The sequence below is a fragment of the Xiphias gladius genome, chromosome 7 (assembly GCF_016859285.1).
Source record: "Xiphias gladius isolate SHS-SW01 ecotype Sanya breed wild chromosome 7, ASM1685928v1, whole genome shotgun sequence".
Classification (NCBI taxonomy): domain Eukaryota; kingdom Metazoa; phylum Chordata; class Actinopteri; order Istiophoriformes; family Xiphiidae; genus Xiphias; species Xiphias gladius.
In genome coordinates this window covers 22,112,981-22,130,311 of record NC_053406.1, presented here as the reverse complement: position 1 = coordinate 22,130,311, position 17,331 = coordinate 22,112,981, and the positions used below count along the sequence as shown (strand labels likewise).

The 17,331-nt window shown below is 44.5% G+C and overlaps 1 protein-coding gene across 5 annotated transcripts in view; it reads right to left on the bottom strand.

Annotated features, from left to right (window-relative positions):
• The window catches only part of nbeab (neurobeachin b), a 196,115-nt gene that overhangs the window by 2,958 nt on the left and 175,826 nt on the right, over window positions 1-17,331 (bottom strand). For all 5 annotated transcript variants that reach the window (XM_040130608.1, XM_040130604.1, XM_040130605.1 and 2 more), the window contains 10 exons: window positions 16,238-16,390; window positions 13,616-13,783; window positions 8,873-8,962; window positions 7,593-7,785; window positions 6,462-6,533; window positions 6,130-6,285; window positions 5,368-5,538; window positions 2,431-2,532; window positions 1,902-2,098; window positions 466-617 (listed from right to left, as the gene is read on the bottom strand). In XM_040130608.1, coding sequence (XP_039986542.1) covers window positions 466-617; window positions 1,902-2,098; window positions 2,431-2,532; window positions 5,368-5,538; window positions 6,130-6,285; window positions 6,462-6,533; window positions 7,593-7,785; window positions 8,873-8,962; window positions 13,616-13,783; window positions 16,238-16,390 — 1,454 coding nt within the window. The remainder of the gene's footprint in view (window positions 1-465; window positions 618-1,901; window positions 2,099-2,430; window positions 2,533-5,367; window positions 5,539-6,129; window positions 6,286-6,461; window positions 6,534-7,592; window positions 7,786-8,872; window positions 8,963-13,615; window positions 13,784-16,237; window positions 16,391-17,331) is intronic.

Sequence of the window (17,331 nt, the reverse complement as noted above, 5' to 3'; positions counted from 1 at the left end):
ACACAAGGCTTTTTACTTCAACCCTAACCATACAATACAGTACTTAGGGCCTGGAAACATTTAGATGTGCATGCACCCAAACACGTGGATTCACATGAGCCCATGCATGCAATCAACACAAATATGTAAACACGCAAGCCCACATGATTCTGTAGAGCCGAGTAGAGCCAACACTGTCGTGTTCTTATCATAGACTAAAATGTACAAAACATTTGGATTTGACTTTCGGTTCCTTTTACTTCAGAGCTTTCCAAAAAAAAAAAAAAAAAATCTTTGGTTTGCTTCTCTTAATCTTTACCTCCTTATTCAGTAAGCGATAATGTCTATTACCTGGATTCACCTCATTGGGGGACCTTGTTAAAACAGTAACTCTAACTGTCTATGATGAGTGGGAGACAATCTCTCGCTCTCTCTCTCTCTCTCAGCTTACCATACCATTACTGTCGCACAACGACCTGCTCTGACCTTTGATCATGTGATAGATCCATGGCTCGGATGCCAGCGTCGCAGCCTGGGTAGATGTAGAGCTGTTTGAAGTCACAAGCCTGCCACACCTCCACCACGCCATTGTCCCCGCCTGTCACCAGGTTGTGGCCGTCACTGCTTAGGAGGATTGCCTACAGCAGGGACAGAGATTAGACACGCCACCTCCAACTAACTTTTATTGTCCGTTCTAGGGAAAGTTTTCCTGCTGCAGCATGTAAAAGACGTCATTGGGCGAGAAAGGGGTTATGTGCACAAGTTGATGACCGACATTTGCGACAGTGGAGGTCCAGTATGAGAATAACATGCTGAAGCGACGAAACGGTGCAATTAAAGTTTTGTACAAATTAAAAATGGATTATTGTATTATTAATGGGATTTAAACAACTATGTAATGTTTATATCTCAAACTGGGCAACGTTACTTTCTCCTGTAGAGGATGTTTTGGACTGTACACCATGATCCAGGCCATGTAAAGTACTTGATCCACAAACACACGCTGTCAGTCAGATCGCACTGAATCCCTCGCCGGCCTTTTTGGCAACGCTATGCAACTTTTGCTTGTAACCAGCCGCAACAGCGTGGCTGGTATTGTTTTCACCGTGTGTGTGTGTGTGTGTGTGTTTGTGTGTACTTGTACTTGTACTCCTGTCTTTGTGAGGACCAGTTCTAGTTTTAGACCTTGGGAGTGAGGAAGTCTTCTTTGACAAGTCTTCGCATCCTCCAAAGAGCTGTTTGGGGGCTAAGACTTGGTTTTAGGGTTCAGGTTAGACTTTTAGTTGTGATGGTTGAGGTTAGGGTAAGGGGCTAGGGAATGCAGTATATCAAGGAGTGTCCTCAAGAAGAAGTACAAGAGTGTTCCTGGAGACACCCAGCGGGAACTACCACAGAGGCGGTTTTGAGTACTTTGGAAGGTGTTTATATGTCTGTCTGTGGACAGATTTTGTCACCGCGATGGCATTAGAGCCGTGCAACATGCACTCACGAAACTTTAAAGGTGTGTAGTTGAGATGAAAACGAAGGCGGAGTTCAAAGATGGCCCTGGTCCGAACCATGAGAACTGAGTACTCATGTAATGTAATGTAATGCAATGTAGTACCGAGTACTCTTGGGTGGGGACATAAACATGTTGACGAGCGTCGTGGCTGGTGTGATCGCAAGATGGTCTGTAGTTTTCTTTTTACTTGCCTATTCAGGCAACCATCAATAAAAATCCTTCAACACATTACCGTGATCTCATCCAAATCGAAAACAGCAAGCAATCGCTAGGATATGCAATGTTTTTGAAGAATGAGTCAGTATCTGAATCAAGGCTTATGTACTTAGGGGGCAGCTATTTCAATCTTTGAAGACTGCAGATGAACAAGGATACATCCACATCTTTCATGGAGTATACTGGTGACAAAAAGTCAGCTTACCCTGGTGGAATCATTGACCTCCATCTGTGCCAGCAGTTTGCCATTAATGCTGAAGTTACAGAAGCGGCCCCTCTCGTAGTAGATGATGCAGTGGCCCTCGCTGGACACTGAGATGAGCCGTGGGCACTGATAGTGGACTGGCCCCTCCAGAGCCCGCAGCAGGTCCCCTGTGATGGTGTGGACCAGACATGGACCCTCTACCGAACCGAAACAGATACACAAGTGTGCACAAACTTGTCGGTTTGAAAAAAAAAAAATCTATTATTCTGTCTATAAAATCAGAGGAACATGCTCAGACTGGTGCCACCGTTTACTGTGAGGCATTTGCACGTTGTTTAGCTGGGAACACATGCAGGTCTAAACTCTTCGTTGTGATGGATACCTGTTTGTCTATGTGGGTTGGCAACAGACTGGTAAGCTACAGTACTGTAAGTAAACCAATATGCCAGCTCAAAGCATGAGTGTCCCTGACTTCCTCTTTCCTCTCGGCCCTCCATGTCTTCATCATCAAACACGGAAGCACACTGACCTTTGGCTCCGCTGATGACCAGGCCCAGCTCTGCACAGACCGACACGCACACGACTTCTTGGTCATGACCCGTCAGAACTGCTCGTGGGGCTGGGTAGTCACCTGAAACATGGCGGACACAAAATACCCTAAGACAAATGACTTGGTTTGACTGATTAAATATACAGTCTGCCTCCGAAAACATCACCGAAACAATCTGAATACCTGAATAGCACACTGACCGGTAATTCTTAATTGCCCAGTCAATATGCTGCTTTTCTGATGGAGGATTTCTTTACAATTGTCTTCAAAACCCCCAAACCTTCATTACGCAACAAAATCATATGAACACAAGCAGGGTGATTGGGACACACGTCTGCTACCGGGGAGGTCCCTTTGAATTGTCATGTAAATGCAGGGATGCCCAGTGATGGCAGCCGGGCAACTCGATTTCATCCCGTGCGTCACATGATTGATGATGGCCGGGGGAGAGGTTAGTGAGGGGAGTTTCAGGACACCTGGAGCCGACCTCGACTACTGCCAGAACAGTGCCTCAAGTTTGAAAGCAGCAGGCTTTCTGAAATGCTCTCGTCACCAATGCTCAACCGAAATCATCCTCTTCCTAAATACTGCTGGGTAGTTACTTTTCTTTTCATCATTCACTCAACAATTTTGACAATGACATACTATATGAGTGAACAAAGAGTTGAACCCATTGAATTGATTGTTAAATTAATGTAATCACTGGAAATGATCTGCATTTCATGCAAAATTGGATCTCATACAAATGTTGCAATTAAATATATTTTTAAAAATTAAAAAATAAACAAATAAATAAAAAAACAATTATACGGCTAATCGTGTGGGTCGTTAGTGTTATTATCTTACCTTTCAGCCCAATAGTGATGGCAAACTCCTGTTAATCTGAATGAAAACTGAATATACTGTACATTATTTGGCTGTTGGTGTCCACGTGACTCAAAGTTCAGCCAATTCAGTCAAAGTTTCTCTATCCACCTAGATGACCGTAACGTCCTGATAGATGATTCAGACATGTGCGAGACTTCTCTGCTCCTCTCTTATTCCCTATCCCCTCGCCCCCATCCTCTCCTCCTCCAGTTCGGCACATCGCCTCTGCAGCTGCAGCGGTCCAGTCGGCGGGCTGCACTGTGATCGATGCAGCACGGTCCCTTTAGAGACCGGGATCCGCGCAGTGCTGTCAGTCCCAGCACCCGCTGCTGAGAGGGGCTGAATAGGACAAGTGTCAGAAAAAGCCTCCTGGGAGAAAAGGGGACCTAGTGCAGCTCACCTACCCGACAAAAGATTCAATCACCCTGTACCACATACCCCCCCACCCCCTCTGAGCCCTTGGGACAAGCCAGATTCAGCCACCACAATTACCCCGTGCAAATATCCCTTTGCACTGGTGTGATGGGCCGAGTGTGAGAGGCAGGGCCATGATTGAGCTGGAAGTTATTTTAATTATTATACATTTAAGACACGTGCAGCCTTTTGAGGTGCGGGCGAAATCAATTTCTTGGGCACGCCACATCTGCGGGATGAGGGAGCAGTGATCCGGCAGGCTGCTGCTATGTATTCACACAACCTTCAACCAGCATTATAGAAAATATAATAGCCATGGACTCACCAGAATGAGACTCCAGGAAGAGATTGTTCAATTAATAAGCCAGTGAGCGAGAGAATAAAGAGGACTTTGGTGCTCTGTGTCCTTTACGAAATTAATTTGAGGGCTTCAAGTGGGAAGATATGAAAAGGTGGTGGTGGTTTATCCCTGAGGGTCCTCGCAAATGCCTGCCATCTATATTTGAACAGGGGGGATATTGGCCAGCTTCAGAGATTTGAATAGAACTGTGTCAAGCTTACAGTATGTAAAGCTTTCAGCTGATTCTGAGTCATTTTCCACTGCGCTGTCCCCGTCCCTTCACAAACAAACTCCAGGTTCCCACATCTCAACTGCTCTGCATTCTTTAACCAAATTTGATTATTTCCCGCCATCATGATATACTGATGAGATGTCGCGATACTGATGGGATTGGAAGTGATTTGATTGAGTCAAAACACATCCTGTCTTTTGTTTCTAGAAATGAGGTATGTTGCCTCCCTCACTTTTGTCCGTTGAAGATGCATTGTAAGCACTAAGAGCGTGACTATCAGGGGAATACTGTTTTGCTGCTGCAGTAACACAAGTGCTACTGCCCCTTGCTAATTGGAGGCAACCAAGCCGAAATTCTTAATTAACTGTCGGAGCCTCAGTGAAGTTAATTAGAAAACCCTTGCAACTAATCTGGAGCTCCTGGAATCTGGGACATTGGGAGACACAAGATCTTCTAGCACACGCTCACACTGTATTGTCATCCAGAAATAAAAAAAACAAAAATGCACTCTCTTCCTCATCTTCCGTTTTTACGTTCCACGCCATGTACGGCACCCGTGGCTTGTAAAGCACTGTACCGCTTCGCCTATCCTGATGGATTGTTTGAACACAGAGAAAAAGTGACAATGAGCAACTGAGTGAACTGAGCTGCAGAAATCGGACACTGGGGTTTACCATTTTGAATGCCAAGACATCTGGAGTCCTCTACTTGAAAGCAGCACAGCTCAACGCGATGAATTACACATCATCATAATATATCACAGCCATAGTGCAGATATATTATCCTCTCTCTGTCTCTCTGCATTATTTGATTTCTGGGATAGAATGTCTTTTTCCCAGGGTTGATCAAAAACACTTGCTTCCTGTATAACTTTACAAAAAATACTAACAATAGATTCACGCAAATTTTTTAGGCTTCTACTTCACAACAAAGGGGTACATTTCATAGGTAAATTACCAGAAAAGGAGTCGGATGAATTTGTCTAGAGGGCAAGCTCCCGTGTACACTGTGTGTGTGTGTGTGTGTGTTTGCGTGTGCATGGCACACGCATATGCTTACTCACTGTTATTGGGGTTGTCGCCGATAATATGGTGCCGCCCACTCCAGTACCAAAGCAGCAGGGTCGCATCCCTGGACCCAGAGACGATGTAGCAGTCTCCTCCAATGTACGACTCTGACCTGGCCAGACATGTCACAACATCCCAGTGGCCAAAAACTATCTGGGTCAGCTTGCCTAAAGATGATACAGGTACGTACATGATTTCAGTGTTGGCAAACCCCTCATCAAAAGGTTATGGTCTTAGTGTGGAGAGAGTTCTCCAGTTACACCCACAAGAGTGATTTTTCTCTCTCAGTTTGTGCATTTGAATAAATTTAAAAGGCCTGAAGAGTTCAAATGATCCAGTATTTCACAAGAGAAAAGTAAGGCTAAAGGACAAATAAACACTTTTTTTCCCCCTTTATCCTTTCAATCCGCTTGTGACCCCTCAGATTCATCCCGGGGCAGTCCTGAACCCCAAGTTTGGGACCAGTGGGTTAAATGGCGCTCGTCAAGCCCCAGTGACAATCATTTATACATTTAAACAGGTTTGTTGTAGACATTATCATCTTGCTCCCACTGAATTATAATCAATGGAAAAGAAATTAGCAAAAGTATTTTTTGCCTATCATTAAGTTCCACCGTATTATTGTATAATCATCCTTTTTTCAACGAGGCTTGTCAGGAGAGAGCAGCGACAATACTGTATTGTTCCGATCATAGCGCTCAGTCCTCCACACATCAGTGCACACCTCTATAGGAAATAGAGTTTACACTGTAACCTACCTGTCTCTGAGGAGTACACACGAAAGCTCTTGTCCCAGAAGCCACACACCAGGATGTAGCGGTTGTCAGCTGTCACCACAAAACAGTGTGTGGTGATCTGGATGCTCTGGTCCACTAGGTCTGTGATCTGACGCTTGTTGCTTCCAGTACTGTTGGCTGTTGGGAAAAAAAAAAGGGAAAAACAGAACACATCTCAATACCTGAGCAATTTTTAAGTTATTAATGAAGACCCCCTTCCAGCTAAAACGGATATAAAAGTCAGTGGTGAAATTTTTTGTCTGTTTGTTTGCATGATGCTGCATTTTCCATTCAAAACAATGAAGCTCACTCACCAACCAGAGAATCCATCTCTATGGGTAGTTGATGGGCCGGCTCCAGAGAGTAGCCTGGTGCTCCTCGGAGACCTGGAATCAGAAAGAGATACACAAGGAAAATGAATCATTGAGCCTTTTCTAGCCACTGCACATGTGCATTTTTACAAACACACACACACACACACACACACACACAAACTTGTACTTCTATCTTTCTGTGGACAGTCCTGGACATGATTCATTTCCTTTACCCTAACCTCAACCATCAAAACTGAAAGCTTAACCCCGACCCTTATCCTAACCTTGACCTAAACCTAATTTTAACCTGAACCCTAAAACCAAGTCTTAACCCTCAAACAGCCCTTTGAAGTTGTGAGGACTAGTAAAAATGTCAGCAAAATACTATAGTGCCACCTGTTCCCTTTTCAGAGCCAAGTTAATTCATAATCTCTTCCAGGATGGAAGTCTTGGAGGTCCTTCAGAAGGATTTCCATCTGTTTTACAGGACTTTTTTTTCCCCCCAGTGTCAAACTGAATGGAGACATTTCATCCATGCGAGTGAGTATCTGGAGCCAGTTTTGAAACAGCAACATGCCTGAAAATATGGAGGCCTTATTATCTTCATTATTCTGAAAAGCCGCACCACATTTCCCTCCTCTCCGACAGGATGGCAAGGGTGCTGCAGCTGTGTTCATTAGTGTGGGAGCAGCCAGAGCAGCCACACAGTGCGGACTCTTTGGTCCCGAGCACAGTGTGTTTCTACAGTGACAGATGGGGACGTGTGAGGAGAATGTGGTGCAGTTGCGGCCTAATTTCCTAGTAACCATTGCTTTGGCCCTCTGACCCTGAGGTGAGGCCGATTCTCAGGGAGGGGCTCTTTGGGTAATGTTGTTCACACATGTCTGAAAAAGGAACATGTGGAAACACTCATGGTCAGCTTACCTGGGAGGTGCTAGTCTCTCACGTAGCTGGCTGGCTACAGCTCTATTAAGAGATGTGAGCAGGTCTGTGTGATGGTGATGAAGTGATTTTACAGGGCCACTGCTGTGGAAGGTATCACATGTGGCGTGGCACACTTTTTTTTCTTTAACAAGGGCATATGTGTATGTTTGATCATATAACCTGCCATGTAAGTTGAGCTCCACTCACCGACTGTGTTGTGCCATCGGTTGACGGCAAATAGGCGGCTGCAGGTGACGGTGACCACAGCAGGTATGATAAGATGGGGCAGGGTGTTGGCGGCCACATGGGTCACCGGCGAATTGGATGGAAACTTCAACACCATGATGACATCCTGCTGCATCTGGTCCTTGAACATGAGAGGACTCTGTGGAAGGAAACACTATTGAGTAGAAGAGAGAAAAGACGGAGTGTGGAGAGGGATGGAGGGGTGTGATGGTGGGAGAGGAGCAGGAGTACAAGGAAAGAAGAGCAGGAGGGCAGAGGATGGAGAAGATGAAAAGATGGGAGAAAAAGAATGGGAAGAGGCAATTAGTGTGGAGGTTGGAGGAAAAACTAGGTTCAGACACAGAGGAGAGCTTCATGCACTGCACCCTCCGGATAGTACGGTCAGACAAGGGACTGGTCAAACATGGGTAAGACATGGAAAACTGGAATGGAATAGGCTGTACATATGAGATGGTGCATACATGATACATTTGTATCAGAAAGATTCAGTTCGGTCCACAAAAAAGCAGTAAAAAAAGATTGCATTATTCTCTGCTTTTGCTTTTTTTCCCCCACTGTAAATTTCAACTCAACCTTTACAACCCTGGCTTTAAATCACATGTGCAGTGGGAGTAAAAGCTGAAGGAGATAGTAATACTGACAATACTCAGAGTTCTGAACTAGTTTTAGCCCTCATCTCATCCTTAATACTGGAGGCTTTTGACACAAGTGGACAGAAGTGGATGAAAACGTTCACATCTGTTGCAAAAGTAGAAAATTTAACTAAAAGGTCTCAGAGGGATCTGCCTTACAAAGTTTCTTGTAGACAGACAGAAACAGAGAGACCCATGTGGGGATAATGAGGGCTAGGCTGGCTATTACATGGATTAGACAGGGAAGAGCAGCTTACAGCAGAAAGAGGGGCGCTACTGGGCCAGTAGAGAGCACTCTTCCCTTTGCACCACCCTGCTGGTAGGCAGTAGCAGCTTTGAAACAGTGCAGACAACTGGCTCTGAGAATGTGTTGTTATATTGTGTGTGTGACCTGCATAAGGTAAGACTTCTGAAATATTTGGTTAGAAAAGAGTGGACTGAAGGAAATAGAAGTGAGAAATAAGGGGCATCATCTCAATCTGGTGCCTACCTACAAACACAGGCGCGCTAACACACACCATCCAGGCTTACACAGGTCCACACCTCCTGCTTCGCACACACCGCTACCAGAGGGGTAGGGAATTTTCCCAGTATGCTCATTGCTCTTACCAGGTGCATGGCGGAACTGCGTGGAGGATGTGGCTCAATAAGCAACTGAGATGGCGTCTGTCCAAAGCTCTGGATCTGCGCCTCTGTGGCCTGCGGGAGAGAGAGCAGGGAGAAGGAGAGAGAGAGAGAGAGAGAGAGAGAGAGAGAGAGCGGCTGTCACAATCAATATGCATCAAAGTGATGGGTCAATGCGTTACTTGACAATGCAAGCAAATCCTAACTCAGCCATGCCTCTGAGGAAGGGGGGAGGTAAAGGGAAAGGGGTGCACTCCCAATCCGCCCTGGTGCTCCCCCTTCCCCCCTCAGCCTGCAGAGTCATCCAAGTGTTAGTATGGAAGAGACAAGCCTTTTCCTATTAACATGCTTCAGTTAACCATTCCCATTTCCAGGCGCAGGGGCCCCCACTGCACAAACGTTAACCTGGAGTGACATCCAGCTAGGACTGCAGCAGGCCAGCCCGCTTTTAGATGTTATTGTGCCTGAAACAAAGGCCAAAAGCATGTGTATGCACACCCATATGTATGAAACAGAGGCACAAAATCAAACAAGCAAGTCTGTGGTGATTTGGGTAAGGGTACCTTGATGAAGGGGGATTTATGGTTTATTAATCATGAGTCTGGATGCTTGTGACTGAGAAGGAAAAAACTGAAAACAGCACAAATCACATCCTGAGTAGAGGGTAAAAAAAAAAAACCCAACACAACACTATTATTAGAAAATAACTTCCATTTAAACAGAAAAATAGATCTCTGCTTCCAGTGAGAGAAGGAAAAAACAAGCAGTAAGCGCTGCTGAGCTTGACTGAAAGTGGGGCACTCCACAGTGGGAGTGATTGATGTGACTGGAGCCACTTCCACCATCAGAGGGGAGCTTGTAGACGTCCGTCAATGCCACTGTGCACAATGGAACCTACATCGCTCAGCCTTTCGCCCGCCCTTCTGACTGCCTGGGTGACTGGCCCTCATTTTCCTCCGCCTGTACACACCACTCACTATCAAAATGACCCATTGGGTAGCACATGCCACAGTGGGAGATGTGGCACGGGAAGTTTGGAGGTGATACTGAATTAGGACAGGCCACCTGCAAGCCACACAGTCGCCCCCACTACCCCCCGGTCTCTTCCTATCTTCCACAGCACCAAAAAAGGTGCCGTCCCGACGGTTGAGTGCTGTCACACAGCAGTGAAAGTTTCATGTGAGTTGCTGAGCACATTTGGCAACCATTAAGTGTTAGTCAGTATTTCTTTACAATGCAGTCCGTCAAGTAATAAGCAACTGACATTATGGCTATTTAAGGTTAGGTTCGGGGTGAGGGTTACAATGTCTGCTCAAATAAAGAAATTTGATACAAAGATCATAAAGGCTGAGAGGGCCATGTGGAAAACATCACCATATTTCTTGTGATGATTCTATTACCAGGGAAACTGCACCGCTGCATGTCCTGTTTTGGTAGTCTTAGACAACGTTAACGCCCAATAATTATTTCCAGTGTAAGGGGGAGGATTTGTCTGTATGTGTTTGTGTGTTTTTGTGTGCGCTGGGGGGGAAGGGGGGTCTGACTTGTCGAAGGTTAACTCAAGAACATGTTCTTCCACTAGATGATCAAAACATGTCAATATCTCTCAGGTGCTTTGACACTAATCCTCTCTGAGGTATGTCAGAAACTTATCTCTATCACAGTCTGAGATGGAGAACACTTAACAGGCAGTTCATTAGTTTAAGTCACTTCAGGCTCTGCTTTTTGGCTGATAAGTGACACTTATTGCCAAAGCCATCTGGATGATCTCCCCCTCCAAGCATCATCCACCTTGCTTGGGTGAGCACCAAACATCCATCATAACACACCGTGTCGGCCTGTCCGTCCGTCTGACTGACTTTGTTTGCATCCGATTTTGGCGTGAGAAAAAAGGCTTCAGAGGTGAGTGGATGCAGCTCTCTCTCTATCTGCTGCCGGCTTCCCAAACTGGTGACAGAGACCCCGCGGAGGACGATCCCCTCGGCGGCATCCTCCAGTGCACTCATGCAATGCGGCAACAAAACAGCTCTGTCAGACAGAATGCAGACAAGGCCTCGCATTGACCCGCTAAGCAACGTGGGATCATGCTGAGTCACGACACCTGAGATCAGTGCTGGCAACTACAAATATGAAGCTGCTCCACCTTTCACCTTTTGACAGATGCCGTAGATTACAGACAGCAAATTGCTTTCATCAAGTGCTTCTGGCTTTTACGTCGTGTAAACAGATTATGAAAACAGTTCAAAACAGCACAGAAACCATGCAGGCACATTCAAATACATATAAACAAAACATTTATGAAATTGTGGTATTTTCTCACGTGACGACACTGCCCATTCTTTGCATGCCTATGGAAATTTGTTTAAGATCAACTAATCTGGCTTATTTTAATCCTTAAATCCAAAGAATCGCCCTGAGGGTGTTTTTTGACTGACAGCTCAGGCGTCGACACAGGCACTACTGTATGTAGGAGCAGAAATGTCTCAAACAATATGTCCACCAGTAAGTGATAGTCTCTAATGTAGCTATCATCACAGACAATGCACGCTGAATCCTATATGATATGTGATACATATGAAGGGAGTTACTTATCATTAAGGTCAAGCATTTAAACACTTGTGTACCATCACTATGATAATATCAATTTAAAGTGCGTCAGCCGCTTCAAAGCTCTTCATTGGCTAGCCACAGCACACTTTGTTGTCTCTGTTCATTCGGAGGGGGGAGGGGAGGGGCAGTGGCAGCTGAGGAGGAATAGAGTCCCACTGATGAATAATTTGTCTGTTTACTTCTGAGTGGCACAGCAGGGTCTGAATCAAGGGGCTGCTGTCATGTTTTTCCATAAGAGAGGGCTGTCAGGAGAAGCACTTTTGTGAAGGCGAAGGACTGCTGTTCCGGCAGTGTGCCCAGTAGAGCTGTCACCACGCCCTCCACCAGAGGCCCCGCAGCATGTCAGAGGGTGTCATCATTTCCATCTGACACACGGACGGAAATGATCTCTCATGACCTCTAATTTCTTGACATTGCAAATGCCTTAATTGTTGTGACTAATGCCAGATCTGCAGTTTCACCTGTCAGGCCCAGAATGAATCAATACCCCGGAGTCAGTTGTCACAGGTTTTAGCAGGCAGTCATTGGGCGTTTTTTTACATGCTCCACCTCACTGACTCAGCCAGGCAGCTCACAGGCTGGGCCTGTGTGGGATCGGAGCAGCGGTGGGACTAATGGCACAATACTTTCCTGCAGGAAATCAGCTACCAAATTATCATAATGCTACCTGTTAATGGGTAATGTTGACTGCTAGACTATGCAGGAAATCATTTCAATCAAATCATTTCACAGCAGAGCAACAAAGTACAGTAGAAGCATTGTAATCAGCTCAACCTGGAGAAATACTGTACTCGGGACATGAATTCATTTTTTTCCTACACTCTGTATCTGTTTCAGGTTTGCAAGGGACTGTTGAAAAATTAAAATGATCTCTTATGGAATTTCCATTAATCTGCTTTACAATTTGTATATGCAGGTATATAAAAGAGTTACATTTTAACAGACTTGTTCATAATGCATTTTCAGGATACTGCTAGGTTTTAGTATATGGGGTTTAAATATACAAGGTTATACTTTTTATAACGGCGAGAAAAAGAATCCATGTAGAATGAGAAACATGAAGTGTACGAATGATTGTCTTAATTGGATCTCATCATATCAACATTACATCAGTTGCAATTAACTGAGCCAATATCTTTCTCCTGCACAAATACATTCACATGTCACAATAGTGAGTGCATCAACCGGGCACAATTAGGGAGCCTGAGTAGCGGGCTTCCTAATGTGCAACTAACTAACAGTACTGTCATCTCTCAGGGTAAAACTAGGCAGGGTGGAAGACAACTAAAAACCCCTCAACCTGATGCAAAATAAAAGAAGTCATCATCTAAAATTGTTCTCAATATGACGAAAACCAACCCTTTCACAATATGGTTTGGCAATTAGATCAGCCAAATCTTCTGCAGGTGATTTGCATAGTGGTCACTTGATAAATAAAGGCGCCCCTGGAAGTGACAGTATATAAATGACTTGTTTTGCAGACAGCAGATGGTGGATATCACAGGGAGAGACGAGCTCACACTTGGAAGTACCACAATGCATGCCAGCTGCTGCAGTCTCTGGTCCCCTTTCCCCCCTACGCAATTAAGCCATTCACGAGTAATACGGTCGAGCTAATAGATATTCAATTAATTAGTTAAGAACAAGAGGATTCACTCTGTCATCTATTGACTGACTGACCTCTGGTGATTGATCCAAGAGCTCAGTCAGATTCATTGATCTGATTAAGGGACGGCACATACAGTATAATCAACACCAAAAAGAGAAGAGCGTGGAATCCTGATGTTAAGTGCATCTGCGAATAATGGTGACAGACATTAAAAGATTACTGTTATCTATGAGGAAAAGAAAGGAAATTAATATCTCAGGTCGTCACAAACTGACTCTAAGCTCAAAGCACATCGGATGAGTCAGCAGCTCTGCCCAATTCTCTCATGGGTTACATCTGCATGTCACAATAATTGATTGACAGATGCACGATATGAATGCTCCCGGAGCTCCAGCACATGCCAGGACAAATAGAGACAGGATGTTGTGCCTATTGTGAATAGGAAAGGGGGGGAGGGGCTCAGTCACCATGGTGATGTGTATACGTGCGTGCGTGGGTGTGTGCCTTACCTCTCTGAGCGATGGGTCAGTGATACTGTCCAGGTTGACGGAGCCCTCGTAAGTCAGGTAGTGAAAGACGTTGAGGGCACGCACCGCCTCTGGGCCTCGCTGCTTGTAGCCGAAAATAAGGTCAATCCACTGATGCAGCTGACATGACACAAACTCGCTTTCCAGGGCCTGTCAGAGGAGTACAGGGCAATTAGAGGTGAGAGGCATACCAGCAGTACACAGGACATGGGCCAAAAGACACAACACAAATTCCACTTCCACACAACAGTGCGCACAACACAACAAAGCCTACTTTACTGTACACAGATGAGCTACCAGAACATTGCGTCACCATCAAAAATCACATAGCTAATTACACAGAGTGCTATAAGGGAAAAAATAACTTGCATTCAGTCAAATAAAGACAAATATTTAACCTGTTTTACTGCACATAAAGATTACAGAAGATATATTGCTTGTGAGAGTGAAAAAGGAGACAAATTTTCTTGTGGAAGTGTTAGTGAGAGATTTGGGATAAGATTTAAGGCTGATAATTATTATAAATATACCTATGGAAGACATGCGCTGGGGGGTTGACGTTTTGTTCCTCAATAGGGTACAATATAATTCCCATGCATGATGGCGGAAGGCTTTTCTGGAGGAATTTACACCCCTCCCCTCGCATCAGGAATAACAGCCATTACCAACAAAGCCTGCTTGAGCACACAGAGGCAGAGTTTGCCACAGGGCATATCACTACAATTGAAAGTGGCACATGCAAAGATGGGAAGTGGGAGGAAGAGAGAGGGAGGGAAGGAGGGAGAAAGGGAAGGAGAGAAGGAAAAAAGAGGGAGAGTGAGAGAGAGGGGGGAGGCAGGCAGAGAGATTCACTGACAGGAATGAAATAACAGAGGAAGCAAGAGTGTGGCCTAGCTAGGGAGAAGAACAAAAGAAAGACAAAAAAATGGGAGCAGAAGACTGTGATTTTCAGCCCCGTGTGAACACACTGGCCTGCGAATGTAACAATGCACGGCAACATCACACATGTATCCTTCAACAGTGCGAAAATATCCACTGTGATCCCTTTTTTTCTCCAGTGATTCTCCTTACTTGTTTTGGAGATGCAGACATGCCCGTAACAACTCCCGGCCTCTCCTTTCTCTCCCCTTCCACCCCCCACTCATGCCAGTATACAAGCCTGATAGAGCTCAACCGTGCAGTGTGGATAGAGCACGGGGAAAGGTCACCTCCATAAGACCAGCCCAGCTCTGTCACTCTAGCTGAAAAGGTCAAGTGTGTTCCCACAGCCTTCCTTATACCTGGTCCAAAAACACTGTGGCTCCTAACCTCGGGATACGTAGTAACTTTGTGTCTTCCCAGCAGTATTACTGAAGATGCTCTGGTTTTAGGGAGGCACCCACTCATTAAGCCTAAATTAGAAAGTGGTAGCATGTCATATATGATTTTCACTCTAAATTTAAAATGTAAATTTACCCATTTTTTCCTCAAATTAACTTCTGTATAGGTCGGCATAAACGCAAACAAAATACAAACTGTATTCTTATTCTATTCTCTACCTTTGGCGTAAAGTAATTACGGAGCAGCCAGGCCTGGAAACACGAGCATGTTGTGTACAGTATACTGACAGTGTAGTACAGGATTTCTGGGTATTGAATATCGAATTTGAAAAATAACAAGCTTTTGTTGAAATTACAACAGTTATCATCATGATGATTTTTTTCAGCTTTAACAAATTTGAATTAATTTTGTGCATGAGTGTTCAAAATGCATCTGCACAGCAAATGCCATTGGTCATTTATCACGTCCTCTTTTCACGAGGTTTCGTGGTAGAAAAACCTGTTCAGTTTCTACAGAAAGCGATTCCGAATCAAAGGGAGAGCCGAGTTTATCCAATGGCAAGAAACGGTCTGGATCTCCATGTCTGTCCATGTGCTACACCTGAAAACTGCCGGGAGCTGTGGGCTACATGTTGATAGGCTGTCAGGAATAAACATGCACGCACAGACGGTCACACACACACACACACACACACACACACACACACACACACACGCAGACGAAAAGGGTCCTGCACACTGCCAAAGTGATGAGGCCCGGCATTACAAAAGGTAACACTATAGGGCAAACTTGCCCTCAGTCTTGTCCTTTAGTGACATCACTGGGGTCAGGGGTACAGTGTTAGTATTGAGCAGTGCACTTTATTAGATAGTTCATGAATAAGACAAGGAGACAGAGATGCACGGGAAGGTTAGAAGTAAGACCGAGAATAGATTTATTCACTGCTGTGAGAAGGGGGCCGAAAAGCTAAAAGTTCATTAAAATTCATTAAAAAGGTAAAACTCAATAATTACTATAATTACATATAATGAATTATATATCATCCCCCTATAGTTCATATTAGTACTATATATGTACTAATATGAACTATAGGGGGATGATATACAATTCATTATATGTAATTATAGTAGTATATGTGTTATACTTTCCATAGTACGTTACATGATAGTGTGCCATACAGTGTGAGATATAAACGATATGGTTATTTGCTGTTCATATATGGATAATTTTGGATAAAATAATTATACCATGAGATTTGGAATTTGACACATGCTTAAAGCTTACCATCCTGTTTATCCTAACAAAGTCTTCAGGCTTCTTGGCCCAGGCTGGCAAGTCGACGTCACCAACCATGGTCCTGTCCTCCCTCACTCCCAAATGGTAGCCGTTGCTGTTGACAAACATCTCCGGGAGGTAATAGAACTCAGGAATCAGTTCCTGCGTTTGAAAGGAAGGGAGATGTTCCTGTTTTACCGCTGACCGACAAGACCACGATGCTCAATACCACCGTTTTCACCATAAAATCGCCCAACAATTCAGCCAAGTGCAAGAAAAAACATATGTGAGGACATAGCCGCAAAAAACAAAGAAAAAAGGTTCTGTATCCCACTGCGATGAAGTGAGAATTCAAGGGGGAAGGTAACATAAACAAACTAAACAGCAGGCCGTGAGAAGGCGGTGAGAGGTGCTAGTCCAGTTATTCCAGGCAGAGGTGTTAGGTGTGTTAAATGAAACTGGGACTCAGTTGGTTTTTTCTCCCTGGTCTCTGGGCTCTTGTGATGGGGTCAGGACCTCAGAATAGAGGGGAAGTCAGCATGGTAAAGGAGCCCCCTACATCCATACACTGCGGAAGAGAGCAAATATTTGCCTGAGTTTTGAGACAAGACTATTCCTAAAGGATCTTCTCCTATGTCGACTGACCATGATGGTATTTTTACATTTTTTAACCCATTAGTTACACAGCATGTATACTGTACTTTACATTATTTTTGACCATTTTACAAAGCACATTATAATTTTTGAATGACTTCTCACCTTCCATGATATCATTTATACGTTATGAGCATCAACTTGCAGAGATTTGCTCGAGATAGGCAATCCACTCCAGTGAATATTTTGATGCCTGGAGTTATATTTAAAAACTGTTTTAAAAACTCTCACAACGTTCACGTTTGCTTATTTTTTGTCTTCTGCCTTTGTTTACCCAAAATTACGGCTTGCGCAGTGCTCTCTGGCAAGTGACTCTGAAGTTTAGATGTCATACCCTCCTTGAAAGCAAGAACATTTGGACAGACGACACTTGACGTCAAAAATTCAAGTTTAATTTTTGACAGCACTCTGAAATTGTATGGTGACTTCCTGGACGTCAAGCAACCAAT